The following is a 20006-nucleotide window of genomic DNA, read 5'->3' on the forward strand; positions in this document are numbered from 1 at the left end:
AGCTACAGGATGGATGAATAAGGTCAGAGGATCTAGGAGAAAACATGGTGGTCTGAGTTGATAACACTGTATTATTAAAGTTTGCTAAGTTAAGAGTAAAACTTAAAGTTCTCACAATTAATAAGTGAGGCGATGGATGTGCTAATTAACTAGACGGAGGACTCATTTCAGTGTTTGTGTGCATCAAATCACCAAATACACTTTACGTACCTTACAATTTTATATTCATGCATACCTCAATAAAACTGAAATTTAAGAAAAGTGAATATAAATCCTGGTGAGACTATTCAGAAACTGGAACTGGATTTTTTGGAATTCATTTTTTGTCCAACTTCACGGCTCTTACAGCAGTCACTATGGCAGGCATGACAGACACGTTTACGGAAAAGAAAGGAGAAGATGGCCCTCCCACTGGCAGGTCAGCGTGCGCTGCCACTGCACGCCAGGTATGAGCTGCCCACTGTGGGGTGGGTGGTCTGCAGCCACTTGACAGCCACTGACAAGCTGACAGGGACAGACAGCCCGCCGGTTACGACTCAATGCGTGAACATCTAAGGCAAGTTCGGACAGGACTGGTTGTGACAGGAGGGATTAGTTCTGATGTGGGAGAGGTGAGATGGGTGTGAAGAGAAGGGAGAAGAAGGTACTGATGTTGCATCTAAGAATGAAGACAGATTTGCTGAAGGAGTTGGGGGTTAAGAAAGAAAAAGCGTTTCAGGGAGGGGAACAGCATGAGCAAGGCTGAGGCATGAGAATAGATGGTCGAGTCACACAGCTGCAGCAAGTTCACGGTCTGGCAGGGCTATTGATACAAACTGGGAATAAAAAAGCAGCCTGGCCCTCACTCAGGGTAGGAAGTCACTAAAGTTTTTCAGCAGACTAGTGAGACCATTAGGTAATAATGTGGAAAAAAATCCTGGCTTAAGGTACATTTGTATACATGTATATTTTTCAAAGTTACCTATAGTTATTACATCTTTTTTCTTTTTTAAAGATTTATTTATTTGTTTTACAAGCACTGGGCACAGTCAGAAGCGCAGTAGGGTGAGAGAATTCACCAGAGCCAGAGCAGGGAGCAGAGCAGGCAGAAGGACCGAAGGACACTGCTGAGGGGAGCAGCGGGCGGCAGGAGAGGTCTGCGCGCCATGTGGGACCCTCCTCCGGTGGCCGGGGAGCAGCCGGGGATCGAACCAGCGCTGCAGAGGCTGCGGGCAGCTTCACAACCCAGCGCTCAACCACTGCACCACCAGGGGAGGCCCAGTTATTACATCTTTTAATCCATCATTTATAATCACTTTGAACTTGATTGATTAAAAAAATGAAGTACCTTCTTTGTTCTTTTCATTATATTTCTCAGCAACATCAGATAAAGACCTGGAAACACCAAGAACAAGTCCTTCAGCGAGCACGTATTTAAAGCTACATCTTGAATTCTGACAGGAAAGCAGTACTTGAATCTGATGCCAGATTTTAACGAAGCAATCACACAAAGGGGAAGGAGTTGCTCTAACACTTCCACCTGCATGGCATTAGGGAGAGGTAACACTCCAGGTCCCTTTACTTTCCAGAATAGTCCTGGGAGCTGCTCTTTTGACCAGAGCAGAACAGTATGCACATACGGTGCTTGATGATACTGTAGGATTGCTTATGACAATTTAAAACTCAGCAATTAGTGGAGTGTGTTGCTCCCTAAAAATATAAATACAATATGATGCAAACGACTTCCTAAGGCAGGATGAAATCTCTGACAAGCAGCTGAGTCAGAGCATGATGGTAGAAGTCACTGGCTGCTAGTCAATGCTCTGTAACAACTGGGCCTCTATTTTCTGAGATAACCCAGATTTCTTTACTCTGAATATTAGGTAAAAACAATACAACTTCTTCCTCACAAAATGGACACACACTTACCACTCTAAGTTGTCATCCAACAGAAAGAGCAGTTTCAATACCACCACAATAATAGCTACGGCTTGAACGTCGTATTTGACAGTTTTTGCCACTTTAGCTATAGGATCAAATGTCAGAAAATCCACTTCTCCTGTTCCAGTCATTTTTACCACTTGGCAGGTAAAATTGTGCATTTCATCTGTTGAAGAACAAGACAGTAAAATGTGAATTAAACTCTTGGCCAACGGGACCATGCTAACGCCATCTATGCACAGTAAGATGAGCTTTATTTTAAAACCTGGTACGATGCGAGAACTTGGGAGAGGCACATTCTGTGAATAAAATTAACTAGAAAATATCCATATAGAAGAACGAGCTGCCGAATTCTGGCAAGGCACATCTTTTCCATTTGACTTCTACTCTCACAGGCCATAGCCTGGACACACACACACATACACACACTCTCTCTCTCACTCGACTATTTCATTCACATTTCTTGTGTTGTTCTATGGCTTCTGCACTTGCCCAAAGCTACCTCCCCACAAGACCGGGAGCCCCCCAGGAGCTGGCTGGTGGCCAAGCTGGCACAGTGCCTGGAGTCGGGTGAGCTGACTGGGCCAGCTGCTCTCCCGAAGACACGCACTCAGCCACGGGCTGCACTTGTAACTCCGGGCTGAATCATGTGGGGTGTGGAACCAGAAAACCTAGGGCCGATACCCGGGCTTTTCAATGATTAGTTTTGTGACTCTGGGTCAGACTCACTTGACCCCGGGTTTTCCTTTGTAAAATGGGGTACAGTGAGGGCAGACTGAGAGTAAGCAAGAGTACAAGTGATTGTTCTTTGAAAGCTCTTAAGTAACTGGACACATTTCTCACTGAGTACCTAGGACACCCCGCGGCCCAGCTTCCCCAATGTCCAGCAGAGCAGCCATCACTTCCAGCGGCACAGAAAGGAGTGCCGAGCTGCCCCGAGTCTCCCACAAGCACTCGGCCACTTGTCCCATGACTCTACTCCCCGATCAGTGTCAAGACAGAAAAGAGCAGACGATGGAGCAAACTGCCCGCAGCTCTGTGACCCCATAAGAGCAACAGGACACTGTGCCTCCCTCCTGGTCATGGTCAGGAAACAGGAACACCATCACCTCTAGCTGAGTTACCACGCAGATCCAGGGAAGTGTCTGGCATATTGTAGCGGGCAGGCGACCAACACGCACTGTCACGCTCACTGCCCCCTGGCCACCCTCCCTTCCTCTCCGCTGCTGCTCCTCAGCTCACCCCCATAACTGGTCTTCCTTGCTCTCGGCTGATCCACTTGTGATTCAACTATCCCAACCCTCTATTCTCACTAACCCATTAGAATGGTGAGCTCCCCGTCCAAATACAGGTCGCCCCAAATCCATGTTCTCACTGGCCTCTCCGCTTGATGTTACTATTTTGACATTTTACCACCAAAAGTCAATTTCTTTTCCCCTTTCCTTGTCTCAAGCTTGCTGGGCAGACCCCCATGTGACAGCGTTCAGTCTCATCCATCACGGCTAAGAGCTCCATGGGCTATCCTCTCCGGGGTCACGTACCCCACTTACTGATATACTCCCCCTTAAACTGGAGGGCAGACTTGGTCTGGTCTCACTTGCCTTCCCATAAAGGTCACTGCCTACACTTACGAAGAATGAGCAAAATACAAAACTAATTTCTTTTCTGAAATGCTTAAGTAAAACATTTCCACTGGTTAAAAAATGCTTTGTTCACACAGAAGCAGAACATACATAAAAACGGTAATTCAAAATGTAGCATCCAAGATCCAAGTATTTTCACATGTCTACTTGGCCCTAGTAACTTACCTAAATTTTCATTTGGATTTTGCTCATTCTTTCACAAAATATTTACCGAGCAATTACTACTTTCTGGGAATTAGGGGTGAAGACAGTCTTTTCCTCAAGAAGCTCCCTGTTTGGGCCCAGGGAAACCGTGGGTGAGCAGAGTGCTGGGCCCAGGACAGAGGAGATGGGCCATGGGGAATCAGAGTGCATGGCTCTGACGTGTACGAAGCAGTGGAGGCAGCGCAGATACGAAGGTCTCCCTTGCGACAGGGGTTCGGCTTCTCCTTCGACCCACCAGCAGGTCAGCGCAGTGCAGACTCCACCCGTTGCACATGGACTTGATTCAGGTGCGGAGGAAGATACAAGGTTCAGCTCAAGTCAGCAAGCTCTGAGCACCCACTATGGACAGGGTGCACCCACCAGGGGCCAGGAAGCGAGTGATGGTCAGGACACCGGCCTCCAACAAGATGCACAGCAGACATGGAAGACTGCTTTTAAAATACACTCAGAAGATTTTATATATCATCTACTTTGGGTTATAGCATCTACAATCTCTTCTCATGTCATTTATTTATTTATTTTTAAAGAATGTCTTTTTTTTTAAAAAAAGATTTATTTATTTATTTGTTTATACAAGAACCAGGGTACAGGCCGGATGCGCAGGAGGGTGAGAGGATACACCAGAGACAGAGTGGGGAACAGAACAGACAGAGCAACTGAAATACACTGCTGAGGGGAGCAGCGGGTGCGACAGGTCTGCCGTGCCATATGGGACCCTCGCCGGCGAGTGGGGATCGAACCAGCGCTGCAGAGGCTGCGGACAGCTTCACAGCGTGGTGCTCAACTGCCTGCGCCACCAGGGGAGGCCCTTCTCAGATAATTTAAAAATCAAAACTGTATTTATATTCTTACTATGAAGAATGACATTTCTTGAAAAATGTCTCCTCCATTTCTTTTAAATAAATCTTAACTGCTTCTCTACACCAAAAGCACAGAGTAATAAAGGGGCGATGGGAAATACGATGATAAAGGAAGCAAGGAGAGTCAAGCAAAACTAAGACCCCAGGAGGCTGGATCAGGGCACACAGTAGGTGCTGTCGCGGACAAGCCTAGGTTACTGCCACATCCCGCCAGCTACCAGCTCAGGGGGCTCGAGCTTTCTATGTAATGAGGATCACCTGGCCTCCCTCCTCGCCGTCACAGCTGACATGAAATAGATGGAGGCCCTTTGCAAATCTGCAAATTCCTCACATACTGTATCTGTGCAAACTGCCCGAAATTCTCTCTGGCAGGCTCCTCAGTCCTAGTGGGAGGGATGACACTAACAAGTGTGTCTGGAGCTCATTCAAAGCCGTCCCAGAGTAGTGAAGGCATGTGAGACACGCTGCTGAAAGCGTCCCAGCTGGCTCCGGAGACTTGGTGGGCCCACAGGCACCAGGAGGGCGTGTGTAGTCCTGGCGTGTGAAAACTTTCTTCAGCTTTCTGCGAACCCTGAAATCTCTCTTTGTGAAAGTGCCAAATACACAAGTCTCTTCTTTTTGATCAACAGCCACAGGACCGCCGGCATGGCGAGAGCACGCTCTGTGACTGTAAGATGGCGACTCTCCAGGGGCTCCATGTGGCCTAAGGGCGGTTTGCAGTCATGCCACATTTTAGAATCTAAATCCCAAGCACAGGGGTCTTGGCATCTTAACTTGTAGGTCTATTTTGTTTATTGTTTTGCTCCCACTATTAAGTAATACAAATTCTTCATTTATAAAATACATAAAGGAAGGAAAAAGGAAAAAACGCATTGTCAAAGCATAGAAGAAGTGTAGTTTGGTTCATTTACTTCTAATATATATATATTTTTTATACAAGCACTGGGTACAGTCAGAAGCATGGGAAGGATGAGAGATTTCACCAGAGCCAGAGTGGGGAACAGAACAAGGAGGTACACTGCTGAGGGGAGCAGCGGGCGGCAGGAGAGGTCTGCGCGCCATGTGGGACCCTCGCCGGTAGCCGGGGATCGAACCGGCGCTGCAGAGGCTGCGGGCAACTTCGCAACCCAGCACTCAACCACTGCACCACCAGGGAGGCCCCATTTACTTCTAATTTTTAATGAATACTTTCACTTTATGTAGTGTGCATATATCTACTTTACGTGTGCCACACTGCACAGACTTTCGCAATTTGGCTTATTTCAATTTTTGTCGCAACAAACATTCTGAGAGTTCTCTTTAAGAACTCTTCACAAAGATGGTTTTAAAAGCCACGTAATGTTCCCTGGAACACACACACCACCCTCGACTTAACCATAACCTTTGTGTTGGCTATTCAAGTGGTTTCTGATTTGTCAGTATTCTAAATAAAGAGGTCACTAGCATTTATGCATATGTTTTTCCTATGCTTCAAATTATTTCTACCGAGCAGTTAGTTTTGTGAGACGTGGGATTCCACTGCCCTGGTCTACAAACACAAGGGTCTTGGCTTGTAGACGCCGTCTCCAAAGGCACGCAGGGGAGCGCCAGCTGGGCACCGCCTCTGTGCACTGGCGACCGCGGTCCTACTCACTGCTCTCGGGAGACTGGCGGGAAAGCCCTGACACCTCACAAGCTGGCCAGAAGACGCTGCCAGCTTCTGTGACCAGGAGCACCCGTGTGAGCTGGCTGCGAGCTGAGGCAGCCTCGGCTCTGTTTTGGCCACCCCTGGTCTCCTGCCAGAACCCAACAATTCCTTACAGATTCAAACTTCGGAGCACCTGAGATGAGTGAGATGAGAGCTTTCGCAGTTTGAAAGAGCCACCCAAGAAATCAATTAAAACACCCAAAACAGCCTCAAGATGCGGAAATCAGGTTTCCTGAATACTGGAATCTTACAGAGCTTCAACCGTGGAAGAGACATGTGTTCTCGGCTTAGTAAATGATACATTTGAAAGGTTTAAAATATTTTTTAAAAATTTTAAGATTACAGACTTAATATTTGTGTGTGTGTATGTTCCTACAGTTATGGATGATGCCTGTGTTAAAAGCACACCAGACATAGTTTTGTTTTTGCTTTTCTCACACGTCATTTCCTTTCCTATTAAAAATATGCTCAATCCTATTATCGATAGTGTTTAAGCAGTAGTATAGTCACACAATGTTTGTATTTCCTCTTTAGAATGAAAGTCCTGAATTTCTTGCATTTCTAGTTGAACAAGCAGCTCAGGACCGGATTCCAGCGCATTCCCTGCGTCTCGTGCGCAGAGAACGCAGTCTCAGAGGCTCCGTCACGCTCTGTGTCTGTGATCCCTCCAGGCTCTCATCGCCACTAGCTTTAAGGGGCCGGAAGTAAGTTTATGTTAACCAAACAATGAAAGTGCTACTATGGTTGGGCTTCTGGGATTTTAAAATTAAAATTCATAATGTAATAATCCAGCATGGTGCACTGGCCAGGGCTGCTTTTGGGGGGTGTGGGGGTGTAAGTCACTAATAAATACACGGAAACGTTTATTTTACTTGCACACAGCAAACTTAATATGACAGCCAAACATATTCTCTCAAGCATATCCCTCACACCAAGGCAGAACTCTATTTCTGAACAGTGTTCTTTAAGCATTTCAAATGGTCTGAAATATTTTAAGAAAGGATCCTGAAATTAAGTGTCAGGTCACGGGTCCTGTCCAGTGGTTCCAGGTGTCTGTGATTTGACGCTACGTTTTAATCACAGTAATTCCAGTAGGCAAAAGCTTTCGCAATATATACACCACACACTTACCGGGGAGATTGACTTCCATCAAGTATTTCATACACAAGATGTTTGGGTGAAGATAGCAATCTTCAGTTATCTCTGGAAACCGAGGCAAATCTAAAAACGTGGCAATTTCAATCGCCTTTTTATAGATATCCTCATAGGTAGGCCAGGACTGAAATGAAAGTGAGCCAGTCAAGGTAGCAATTTTTACAACATAAATTATTTTTGAAAGTAATTTCTGATTTTAAAGTAATATGTACTTATTGAGTAAAGTTTGGAATGTGGAGAGAAGCACCAAGGGCTCCTAACTTAGCAGTTTTAAATAGCAATGATACTAGATAAAAGTCTCTAATATTCTATTTGGCTCATAAACCTACTACCCCGACCCAAATTACAGCAAAATCATTACTTCTTGCCAGTCACTGAGGGTCTGGTGTGTGTGTGTGTGGGGGGGGGGAGGGTGTCAAGCTACCCCAGCTGAAGTTACAATGCCAGTTAATGCAGACTTCCTCTCAGCCACTGCACCAGCACTCTCATTTATAGGCAAACTCACAGCTAATAAATTTAGCTCACAGTTGCATAATATTTACATGCTTCTATGTGGAAGGTAACACCAGGGTTTAAGACTAATTGCTAAAAATCCACAATTCAACTTCACACTAAACTCTCCCATATAATAACATGTAAGATTCTTTATTGAATTCAGGAGAATCTATGAGTTAATATTAGTGAATTAATTCTATTCACTCTGGGACCACCAGGAGGAAACTACTTATATTCTTGTAATTTGTAAACATTCTTGATACAATGCAGTACATAATTTTTCCTCACTTACTCATCTGTTCACATAAAAAATGTACTTTAGACTCTATTCTGTGCAAGGTACTTTGGGAAATAAAAGATGAATAAAACAATCCCTCCAAGGAGTTTATAATCTAGAAAGAAGATAAGGTGTGTATAAAAATAACTACAGCACAAGATAGAAAGGTACCAACTACCACAAATAAGATTTTTCTAAAGATGCTCATGGGACTTCAGAAAAATGAACCTATTTGACAAGATCAGACCCTGTTAACATTGCACCCCAGGACAAACTTTTGGAAACCTTTTTGGCATTATTTATTAAAAGACTTGAAAGCAAGTCTGGCCCTCGCCACACGGCTGCAGCAGAAATCTGCATGCACTCCACAAAAAGACATACTAGAATGTTCATCACCACACTTCTGGCAAACGACCCAAACTGGAAACGACCCAGATGCCATCACCGATAGAACAGAGATGTCCACTTTGAGTCCGCCCCCAGTGGGGGCCCGCACAGCAAAGGCATGGACATGCTAATGCAACGCGAATGAAGGAACAGGGGCTTGGGATGGTCAAAGGAAAAAATCAGCACCAGAAGAGAATGGTGCCATGGGTACAAGGAACAGAGCTGAGCTCCGAGCCTCCAGAAGGCCAGTCAAAACACTGATTATCACTCTGGAGTGGGAGCACCCAGCCTGCACGTGAGCAACAGGCCATCACTGCCAGGGCTGACCCTAGCTGTGAACACCTCTCCGGCTCCGCAGGCTGGTGGGGCACACACTCATTTACCTCAGCAGAACACACTTGTCAAGAAGGGAATATACTCCTCAAATAAATGATTCTGTCTAAGAGAACTGCCTCATGGGTCACCTTACTAGAGAGATAATTTAAGTGGCGAATTCAGTCGGAAAGCAGCACAAGGCCCATCTCTACAGTCCCAGGGGGCAGGCGTCTCGCCTTGTTTGCCCCCAGTGACCGATGGCAATTCCACCTTTAACAAGTCTAATCACGGGGCCTTCCTTGGTGGCGCAGCAGTTGAGCACTGGGTTGCGAAGCTGCCCGCAGCCTCTGCAGCACCGGTTCGATCCCTGGCCACCGGGCGAGGGTCCCACATGGTGCGCAGACCTCTCCTGCCGCCCGCTGCTCCCCTCAGCAGTGTACTTCGTCAGTCTGCCTGTTCTGCTCTGGCTCTGGTGAATTCTCTCACCCTCCCGTGCTTCTGACTGTACCCAGTGCTTGTATGAATAAATAAATAAATAAATCTTTAAAAAAAAAAAAAAAAACAACAACAACAAGTCTAATCACTAAAAAGTCCTTCCTTCTGCTCATGCTAATGCTAGGTGAAAATCTGCTTCCCAATTTCATAGTCATTAGTGGTTTTTGCAAATACTGTCATGTCTTGTCCATTTCTGAGTCTGTGAATGTGTTTAGTGAATGTGAATGAGTTGAAAGAACAAACACTTTTCTGTTAAATTAAGCTCATGTGCAATTTTGAAGCACGAGGAAATCATATTGCACAGGGGTACACTTACAGCAATCACACTGTTAACTTCTAGAACTTACAATTACACTTGATCTTACTTTGTGTGAAGTCATGATCTTTGTATTATATTTATTTTGATACCACTGTTTTAACATCTGAACTCTTGAATTTTATTCATATGTGATTGATCCATAGCTGAAGAATTAAAAGAAGTACATTTCTGACAATCCAAAGTAGCAATGTGGCCTTTTAATTTTTTTTAATGCTGAGTAATTCTATTTGTGCAGGAAAGTGCTGTTAAATGTATTCTAATCTGTAAACTTCAAAGAGACAAAAGAAAAATAAATTCTCAGTGATCTTTGGAAGGAAGTTGTCTTTTTTCTTTATATAATAATTTATTCTAACCTATTTCATTATACATAGAATTTGAAGCACCTTTCAAGTAACAGTCCTAACAAGATTTATGACAACCCTAATCCTTTAAAATAATGCATGTAGATGACAGTAAGTACGTTTATCTGCAAACAAGGCAAACACTGAAGCCATGAATGTTCCTCTCAGAAATAAAATCATCTCAAAAAACCAATTAATGGCTGATAAATTGATGACAAGTAATTATCAATATAAGGTCATTAATGAAAAAGAAACTAGTTGGTTAAAAAGATTTAATATATTTTCAAAATGTTCACACTACAAGACTGTACATCAAACCGAGTATCTGGTGACAAACAGACAAACCACTATTTTTTCACATAAGAACTAAAGATAGGGCCTCCCTGGTGGCACAAGGGGTTAAGACGCAACCTATGAAGCTATCTGCTGCCACTGCAGCACGAGTTCGATCCCCAGCCAGAGAGTTACCCACGTAGTGCAGCAGACCTTTCCTGACTCACCCACTGCTCCCCCCTCAGCAGTGTATTTCAGTCAATCCGCCTGTTCTGCTCCCCACTTGGCCTCTGGTGAATCCTCTCACCCCCCACTGGCCTGTACCCCAGTTCATGTATGCATAAATAAATAAATCTTTAAAAAAACCTGAAGATAAAATAATTAAGGCAAATCAATGTATTTATCCTATTGTTTACAGTAGTCTAGATTCTCTTAGTCTCAAATCAGAGTTCACTTTAAAGAATTTCATTTATCTAAAAATAAAAAACACACAAAAAAGTCATTCATTTTTAAACAGACTTTTTCTTTTACAGTAACACCAAAATCTTTTTTAAAGGTGACTAAAGGGCTTTCGAATATCTTTCTACTTATTTTTTACCAGTCTTCTACTGTTGCTATTCATTTAGATTGTTTCCAATTTTTATACTAGCATATATTATGCCATAATGAATATATTTTAGCAAAATTTAAATATGACTAAGTGACTATAAAAATAATACCTGATCATTATAGAAGTTTATGAAATACAAAATACTATAATAAAGCCATAAAAACTGCTCACAACTTAGAGAAAATAATTGTTAGGGACTTGGGGCATAACCCTCTTTATAACCTTGGCATTTAAATCCAACAGCTTTTCTGACACCTTTGCCTGGATATTTCTCACCGTGTCAAACTTATCTGTTCTAGACCGAGTTCTTCATCTTCCACACCCACAACTGCACCCCTCCATCCAGTGCTCACTCAGCCATACAAAGCAAACCTTCACGACACCCCCTTTCTTCACATCTCATCTACTCAATTCCAAGGACTGTTGACTCCACCTCAAGAGGGGTCTGGACTGCCGCTACTCCTCCAAATTCCACTCCCAACCACCTGCTCTTAGCCTATCATCCCGTCCCTGCCAGCCCCACTGACACCACACGTCTGCATCTGCCTCTTGAGACCAGCAGCAAGAATGACAGTTCAAATGCAAAGCTGATACATTGCTCCCCAACTGAAATCTCTCTATTCGTGTATTTTGCTTTTGGCTAACCTCCTGGTGTCCCCGAACCTTGGTACAAGCTGAATTTGGGATATACAGTCCATCTCCCGCATTTTCACTGAACGTTGTATTTTGCCAGCATTTGCTAAGGTCGTGAGGTAGCTTTTGAAAATGTCACTTTGAGTGACTGGAAAATAACCCCCTCTACGAAACCATCACTCCGTGATCATCCGGACATTTACGTCAGCTATACGTCACAGGCATGCAAGTTAAGCAGCTGTTAACACATTTTCAGGGATTGCCCTATGACTTAGGAAAATATTCCTAGTACAATACTGAGTTTAAAAAAACCCAGATGTAAATTTCTATATATTCTTCAGTCCTAGTTCTGCAAATGTTTATGCACATTAAATAAAGACAATATGAAATGTTAGTGGCATCCATGAGAAACTGGGTGGCAGAAGATCTTTATTTCCTTTATGCATTTTGTTAGTTTCCATGTTCCTTTTAATTATTATGAATGTATCACTTTCATAAGAAAAAATATATGTTCAAAAGCATAAAAAAATTCAACATAGAATTACTGTATGATCTATCAATAGCTACCTATTCCATAATAATTCTAATAAACATTTAATGACTGTGTTAGAATTGCCTTATGCTAACGCTTCAGAAAATGCATTCAAGTCCGGAAGGCACCGGGGAGGGCCTCAGAAGGGCTGCAGGATGGCTGCAATGTCTTTCACGAGGTGTGTGGGATGCCTGATGTTTAAGTAGAATTAGAGAACTATCAGAGTACCGTTTACACCTTGTTAGAAGGTGTTAGAAGGTGCATGTTAGAAGGTATAAAAAAAATTTCTTTTGTACTACCCTTTGGTTATCTGCTAGTTCCTCTAACTCTACCTTAAATATTTTGTGGAACAAGATAGGATAACAAAAGAAAGACTGGGTCTGTTCTGCTCAATGCACCTTCTCTCTTGGAATCATCTGCCAGAGGCTTGTTAAATACAGACTCTAGATCCCTCACCAGACTGATGGACTCGATCTTTGACATAGGGTCTGAGAACCTGCAGCTTAAACAGCTCTCGAGGACATTCTTAAGGAAAAAATGCAAAATAAAATGCAGTGACTTCCCTCTCCATTCTCCTTGCAGCCTGGAAGAGGCACTCAGATGGTTCTGCACCATGGCCCAAAAGAGACATGGCCCCAACTCCCTTGGGGGCGACGTCGGGGGAGGCCAGGGAGGAAGGAACAGCTCAGGCCATGCGGCAGAAGTGACTGGGAGGGCAGGGACTGGAACACCTGCTGTCATTATCCTGGCCAGGCAGACTTTAAGATTATTACTGTCAGATTATTACTCTGACAAAGATTGCACAAACGGTCTCAAGAGCTCCCTGCGGCCTACTGAGCAGAGATGGTGAGCAAATCTAGAGACAAGTTTGAAGACTCTGCGTGTATTAAAACTTGATCCAATAAGACCTTCATTTGGAGGTTCTTAAGAAGTGACTGGCAGCTCTGGAGAAGTGTTTCTCTCCCTCGCTGATGGGGGAGCTGGCTGCATGGAGGGTGGAAGATGCCTCCAGGGCAAAATGAATCACCGAGATGGCAAAATGCCACTCTGCGCATTCGGCTGAACCAGCATTGCAGCTCTTCTCTTTAATCATTCAGAGAGGAGATCAGAATGCTGTTCATCAACATTCAAAATACTAGAGATGTACTTCGGGGTGAATTTCCAGTTCCCTCTTTGTCCCTTCTAGATGAGTCTAGTGAGGGATGATGAAATGACTAATTCTTGAGAGGGTTTAGAAACAACGTCAAGGACCAGGAGAGAGAGAGAGAGAGAGAGAGAGAGAGAGAGAGAGAGAGTGTGTGTGTTGCAGCTTATCTGTTTAAAAATTGGTCTGTGGGCCTCCCCGGTGGCGCAGCGGTTGAGCGCTGGGTTGTGAAGCTGCCCGCAGACTCTGCAGCACCAGTTCGATTCCCGGCCACTAGGCAAGGGTCCCACATGGCGCGCAGACCTCTCCTGCCGCCAGCTGCTCCCCTCAGCAGTGTACTTTGGTCCTTCTGCCTGTTCTGTTCCCCACTCTGGCTCTGGTGAATTCTCTCACCCTCCCGCGCTTCTGACTGTACCCAGTGCTTGTATAAATAAATAAATAAATAAATAAATAAATAAATAAATAAATAAATAAATAAATAAATCTTAGGAAAAAAAATTGGTCTGTGGGTTTAAAATACATTAGAATACAGAAAATCAAGGCTGAAAAGATAGACGTATTCCTCCTCTTGGAAAGTCACGGGCAGGATAAACTGTGACAGTAACAGAAGGTAAGTGTGTCCAGGCTCAACACTTCCATTCAACCTGACAGGACTGCCTCGCTGTATGGAGATGCCGTCAGTGAAAGAGGCTCGATTTTCAGCTTATTCTACCAGCCGAACAAGAAGAGTTTTGCTAGAAGTAAATTATAAGCACCATTCTTCAGAAACTTAAGTAAAAACAAAGCAGCAGAAGAGGCAGAGGCAGACATGGGGGTGGCTAGTTCCCAATTAACAAAGTAAATGAATGAAAGGCTGTCTACCTGGAATGGGGAACCCCAACTCAGAAAAAGGAAAATGTTGGAAATAGGAAAACTTCATTAGGCCACCAGCCTCCTCGCCAAGCTCTGCTCTTAAGCCAGAACCATGGCAGGAAGGCTCACACTCACGTGGCCTGCTTGAAGAGGGCAAGAAACCACATCAATAGTCTCTGTGTTTGCTATCCCATTTCCCCATGTTTTCAGAGAGTTTTGTCAGATTTGTTATTATTGGGGCAGAGCGGCCACATAAATACAAACAGAACACCTTAATGGAAAGAAACAGTTCACTTGGGATAAAGGTTTAAGGGTCATCAAAGCTCTCTTGCACTCTCTCTCTCTTTCTGGTTTGTTTTTAAGGTGTGCTCAACTTTCTGGAATAACAAAACAAAACAAAACCGAACACAGAAGAAAAACAGTCCCCAGCAGCCTACACACACAAAAGCTCCACTGGCTTTATCTTCATCGCCATCTTCTAGAACAATCGCACCTTTTGTCATTTCTGGTGGAGGTACAGCCGCTGAAGAAGCCAAGACTTAGTAGGGAAAGCTAAGACATGGAAGGAGGGAAGAAAATGCTCCCTTTGTTAACGAAAAGCCGTTTCCATTGAAAAGTTTCAACATACTATGGAATAGTGAATGCACTTTTGTGAGCAAAGGCAAAGCATACAATGAAGAAAAGCTGCCTGTCAATTAAATCAACAGTCATTTGAAAACATCCCAAATCTTCCCCTTTTGCTTGAAAAGGGGGGGTGGGCAGGAGGGAGTGTGGACTATCCCCAGCCGTGGCTGAAGATGTGCCGAGAAAGTACAGTCACTGTGACAGAGCTTCTAGTGAGCGACAGAGTTGCTTAATTATGATGGTAATAAGCCACAAGGTTAATATGTTTTGCAAAAGTCCACAAAGCTGTAATAAATTGTTCTAGCATTCATTAGAAACAGAGTGCTTGGGAAAGCATTTTATTGAATTTCACAAATATTCCAGTGAGTTTATTTTCCTTCATGAAGCAACATCTTAAGACAGGTAAGGACAAGCTAGAGTTTCTGTTACACAACAGCAGGCTCTTGTGATAAACCTGATTACAATACCCTGTCAGAGGGGAACTTCCTGCTTAGCTATTAAAAAAAAAAAGTAGAGTGCCTCACCCTTACTTATTCTTATTGTTGTTTTGAAGCAAAGATTCAGCGGAGAAAAAGCTAATGCTACCTGCACCTGTTAATCCAAATTTAAAACAAGACTTTCTATAACAAAGGAAAATTAATATGGAAGAAGAGTTATGTCAGAAGTCATGACAAGCACTGCGATATATTATTTATAGGGGAAGGATCAAATGAATTCCACATGTATGATGATTCACAAAACAGTTCCCCTCATATTTTTAGTCTGCTAGAGTTATCGTAAAGGTTGTAAATCTACATGTAGTAACAATTTTTTTTTTTAATGTTCAAAGCCAGTCTCCTGGAAGTCTGTGGTAAACTCATGACTTTATGTGAAAGAATCTTGATTCGGAGGAAAAGACCATTTTAGAAACACTCAGTCAGCTTGCACAGGCCAAGACACAGCGTCTGAACAAGCTCACGTCTATGAACACGGCCACCGGGACACGGAACAGAGGGCATTCCATTTTGGCCCCAGGACCAGGGCTGGGAAAACCCCGTAGGCGTCTCCTTCATGAGATGTGCCTGTTTTCCAAAGATGCTGTCCACTGTCTCACGGCTGTGTTCAAACCCCACAAAATCTGGAAAACTAGAGAAAATTAAAAGCTGGAGTCCAAAAGAGTAAATGCTCCCAAAGATTATTTTTGCACCAGATCTGCCTTCTGTCACTATTTGGTTTTCGTTAGGCAATTATAAGCCTAGTTCCCAGTCTCTTCTCCTCGGGAGGGAGGTGAAAAGAAACCTGGGCTGAACGTGCTGGGGCTGGGGGTTCTGGCCCAGGATCAAAGTAAATTACAGATAACCTACATGAAATCACTGGTTCACTTAGCAAATATTAAGTGGGGTTCTCCTGAAAAAGGTATCATCAAGTAGCCTCACATATCCGGTATCTGACTGGAGCAATTCCCTATTGGTTTCAGCACACTGGTGAACAGTACACATTAACTGATAAGATGATCCCACACACCGGTTCACCTGAGTGATACCGTCACACCCCATAAATGGCATTTACAGTATACGTGCTTATAAGCACAAGTTATATCCAGAAGTACAGAAGTTACACATTTACCACCAAAATACTAGAATGCCTTTTTATTTTTCATCAACTAAATATCACTGTTAATGGCCTTCTGTTATAAAGCATATACACCAGACACAGTCTGGAAGTTTCCCACTTCGGTGGAAGAAACTCTTTACAGATCAATTTGAAATCTCCTGAAAAAATATTGACACTTATTCTGTTTTTAGCTATTTCAAATCATTTCATAAGTAAACACAGACTGAGTTCTTGGTGTGTATATGGAATTTCATTAGGTCTTCTGGATAATAAAACAGGAGCATTAATATGGTTCCAACTCTTGCAGAGTAGTTGGGGACACAGGCATGCAGACAAATCCAGTACCAGGTACGATCTCTCAGTCTTCTGCTTTAGAAATTCTATTAGGTGGCGCAAGGGGTTAAGCACCATACTATGAAGCAATCTGCAGCCTCTGCAGTGCGAATTCTATCCCTGGCCAGGGAGCAACCCACATGGCATGGCAGACCTCTCCTGTCTCCCCGCTGCTCCCCTCAGCAGTGTGCTTCAGTCAGTCTGCCTATTCTGCTCCCCACTCTGTCTTTGGTGGATCCTCTCACTCCCTCCCCACCTCACGTCTCTGGCCTGTACCCCAGTTTTTGTATGCATAAATAAATCTTTTTTTTTTTTTTTTTTATAGAGGCATTTTTATTTATTTATTTGTTTGTTTTGTTTTTGTTTACACATGCACTGGGTACAGTCAGAAGTGCGGGAGGGTGAGAGAATTCACCAGAGCCAGAGCAGGGAGCAGAGCAGGCAGAAGGACCAAAGGACACTGCGGGGAGCAGCGGGCGGCAGGAGAGGTCTGCGCGCCATGTGGGACCCTCCTCCGGTGGCCGGGGAGCAGCCGGGGATCGAACCGGCGCCGCAGAGGCCGCGGGCAGCTTCGCAACCCAACGCTCAACCGCTGCGCCACCGGGGAGGCCCTGCATAAATAAATCTTTAAAAAAAAGAAAAGAAAAAAAAGAAATTCTATTAGGCAACATCTTCCAGTTGCCTTTAAAATATTGAAAATAACAGAAGGACACAAGTTATAGATCTATAAAATATGAAGCGCGCCCACCACCCAACTAAGAACTGGGATGTCAGCAACGCAGCTGCATGGACCAGGTGCCTCCGCCTGAGGTAACTAGTGTCCTTGATTTGGCTCATCATGAAGTTGTGTTTTAAAATTGGCTTTATCATACACGGAAATGTCCATAAAGAAATAATAAGTTTAGTTTAGCTTCTTTTTGAGTTTGAAACAAACTATCATTTTGAGAACTCAGTTTCATGTTACTGGTTTTAAATCTTTTGAAGTGTTTTTTTAACCCTCTATTTCCAGAGTCTTTTTCAGATGTAAAATTTTGTATGTAGGCGCATGTACACATCTGTTTCGTTTGGGTTCATTTCCATAGGTGTTTTTGGTAAGAATTAAAATAAGAGTCTGAGCACCAGAAAGGAAAAAAAGGCTTCATACTGTACGTAGTTTTCCCCATTCACGCTCAACAGGCTGTTTCTCAGACTTCCCATGGTAGTTCACTCATTTTCATAGTTGTTTTAGAGCTCCATTGTTTCTAGTTGTGCTGTTCACGACCCACCTGTCTTCAGCCTGTTATCCCTAACACAAAACTCCGTCAGCTGGGGACCAGTTAAGTGCACCGCGGCACATCTATACTGTGCACTTCTTAGAAAAGTGCAAAGTTAATAACTAAACTAGAGTTCTAAACGCAGACAGTCCTATTCGGAGAAAATACACACTAAGATATTTAGGGCAGTGGGGGGGCCTCCCCGGTGGCGCAGTGGTTGAGCGCTGGGTTGCAAAGCTGCCCGCGGCCTCTGCGGCGCCGGTTCGATCCCCGGCTGCTCCCCGGCCACCTGAGGAGGGTCCCACATGGCGCGCAGACCTCTCCTGCCGCCCGCTGCTCCCCTCAGCAGTGTACTTCGGTCCTTCTGCCTGCTCTGCTCCCCGCTCTGGCTCTGGTGAATTCTCTCACCCTCCCGCGCTTCTGACTGTATCCAGTGCATGTATAAACAAACCATCAAACAAACAAACAAACAAATAAATAAAAACATGCCTCTATAAAAAATAAATAAATAAAAAAAAAAAAAATAATAATATTTAGGGCAGTGGGTCATGAGAGAGCCTGGCCCTCGGCCACTTAGCATGGGCGTCCCGCCGCAGGCCCGGGGCTGATGCAGGGCCGCGCGCAGTTAAGACAATCGGGACATGGGGTTATCACCAGCTGAGGCTGGGTAACGAGAAGCAGATATTCTTTATACTTTTTTATTTTTGCAACTTTTCTGTGAATCTAAAATTGCTCTAAAACAAACTATTTATTTTAAAAAATACTCTCCTAGATATAAGTGAAAAAAAGGCAAAGGGCAATGGTTGTTTTTTCCTTTTCCCCATCCCAAACATGAACACTGATGAAGACTGTTACCAAGACATGACTTCCTACTCTTTCAACGCTTATACTCTCCACCAGAAATCTCTCTCTAAGGAATCACTCCTCTAATTTACCCCTGTCCTCTTACTCAAGATTAACTTGAAGGTAGCCCCAAAAAGAGATAATTGTGAGGGGAAATATTTTGTATAAACAAAACTCTGTAACTATGACCTTCCAGCAACATGGTCTGGTTGGGGGGATATGTCATGCAAATATCAAAATAGTGACAACAGTCATGAATAGAGATTCTAATTTTTAAAAAATTCAAGAATGAATGAGCCATGAACTACTTTTAGGCATCTGAGAAAGAGCTGCTTAGGTAACAGTCACCTAAAAAAGCCTATGGCTATTGACTCTTCTATATACCTAATAATTCCTATATGGGACAGTTTTGTTTTTGCCATGAAGGATTAGCCACTATGAGAACTGACTTCCCACCATAAACAATCAGAGAACTGGGAAAGAAGTGGGAAAAAGTTTTAGGCACTGGACAAGAGGAAGCACAGGCCTAGAACCTGCCAGAAGAAAACAAACGCCCTGGTTACTGCCTGGAGGCAGGGAGCGGGCGAGAAATAGCACTGCAGTCTTGAGAAGACAGAGACTGGGGTTTCTGGAAGCTGGGGTGGCTATATAGTTTGCAGGCAGACTACCAGTGAGGATAAGGCTGCAGGTAGTGAACTCTCAAGTCTTTGGCTGAATAATGATCTGCACATGTTTGAGGAAAAACCTGAGGCCAGGGGAGAAAAATAATTGGATTTTTTCCTAATGAATCCAAACAGCTACCAGAGCCCACACACGCACAAGCCTGAGTGGAGGGCTCAGACGCTGGGCACTGGCTAGAGGCCCTGCAGGGACAGATAGCCTTAGCAGCGGGGCGAAGTTAGGACCAAAAGACAGACCCTAGATTGGCCATAAGAAAAACTTAAAAACAAGCTCCTAATGTATAAACTGATCTCCGAGTTACCTAATTACATGTCACAACAAAAATCCAGTATCCAACAACATGAAATTCACACCTGCATCCAATCAAAACTTACCAGGCATGTAAAGCAGCAGGAAAATATGACACAACCAGAGAGAAAAACAAAACAAAACAGTAGAAACAGACCCAGAAATAACAGACAGTGAAGTTAGTAGATAAGAACCTTAACCCATCTATTATAAATGTCATCAATATACTCAAGGATGTAAGAGAAAATA

At 43.7% G+C, this 20006-nt stretch overlaps 1 protein-coding gene across 3 annotated transcripts in view; it reads right to left on the reverse strand.

Moving 5' to 3' along the window:
* TAF1B (TATA-box binding protein associated factor, RNA polymerase I subunit B) overlaps window positions 1-20006 on the reverse strand; it is a 64059-nt gene that overhangs the window by 15336 nt on the left and 28717 nt on the right. For all 3 annotated transcript variants that reach the window (XM_054701394.1, XM_037528536.2, XM_037528537.2), the window contains exons 9-11: window positions 7446-7593; window positions 1909-2086; window positions 1328-1374 (exon numbers count right to left, since the gene is read on the reverse strand). In XM_054701394.1, coding sequence (XP_054557369.1) covers window positions 1328-1374; window positions 1909-2086; window positions 7446-7593 — 373 coding nt within the window. The remainder of the gene's footprint in view (window positions 1-1327; window positions 1375-1908; window positions 2087-7445; window positions 7594-20006) is intronic.

The sequence above is a fragment of the Talpa occidentalis genome, unplaced genomic scaffold, assembly GCF_014898055.3.
Source record: "Talpa occidentalis isolate TD23 unplaced genomic scaffold, MPIMG_talOcc4v2.1 talOcc4.5, whole genome shotgun sequence".
Lineage (NCBI taxonomy): Eukaryota > Metazoa > Chordata > Mammalia > Eulipotyphla > Talpidae > Talpa > Talpa occidentalis.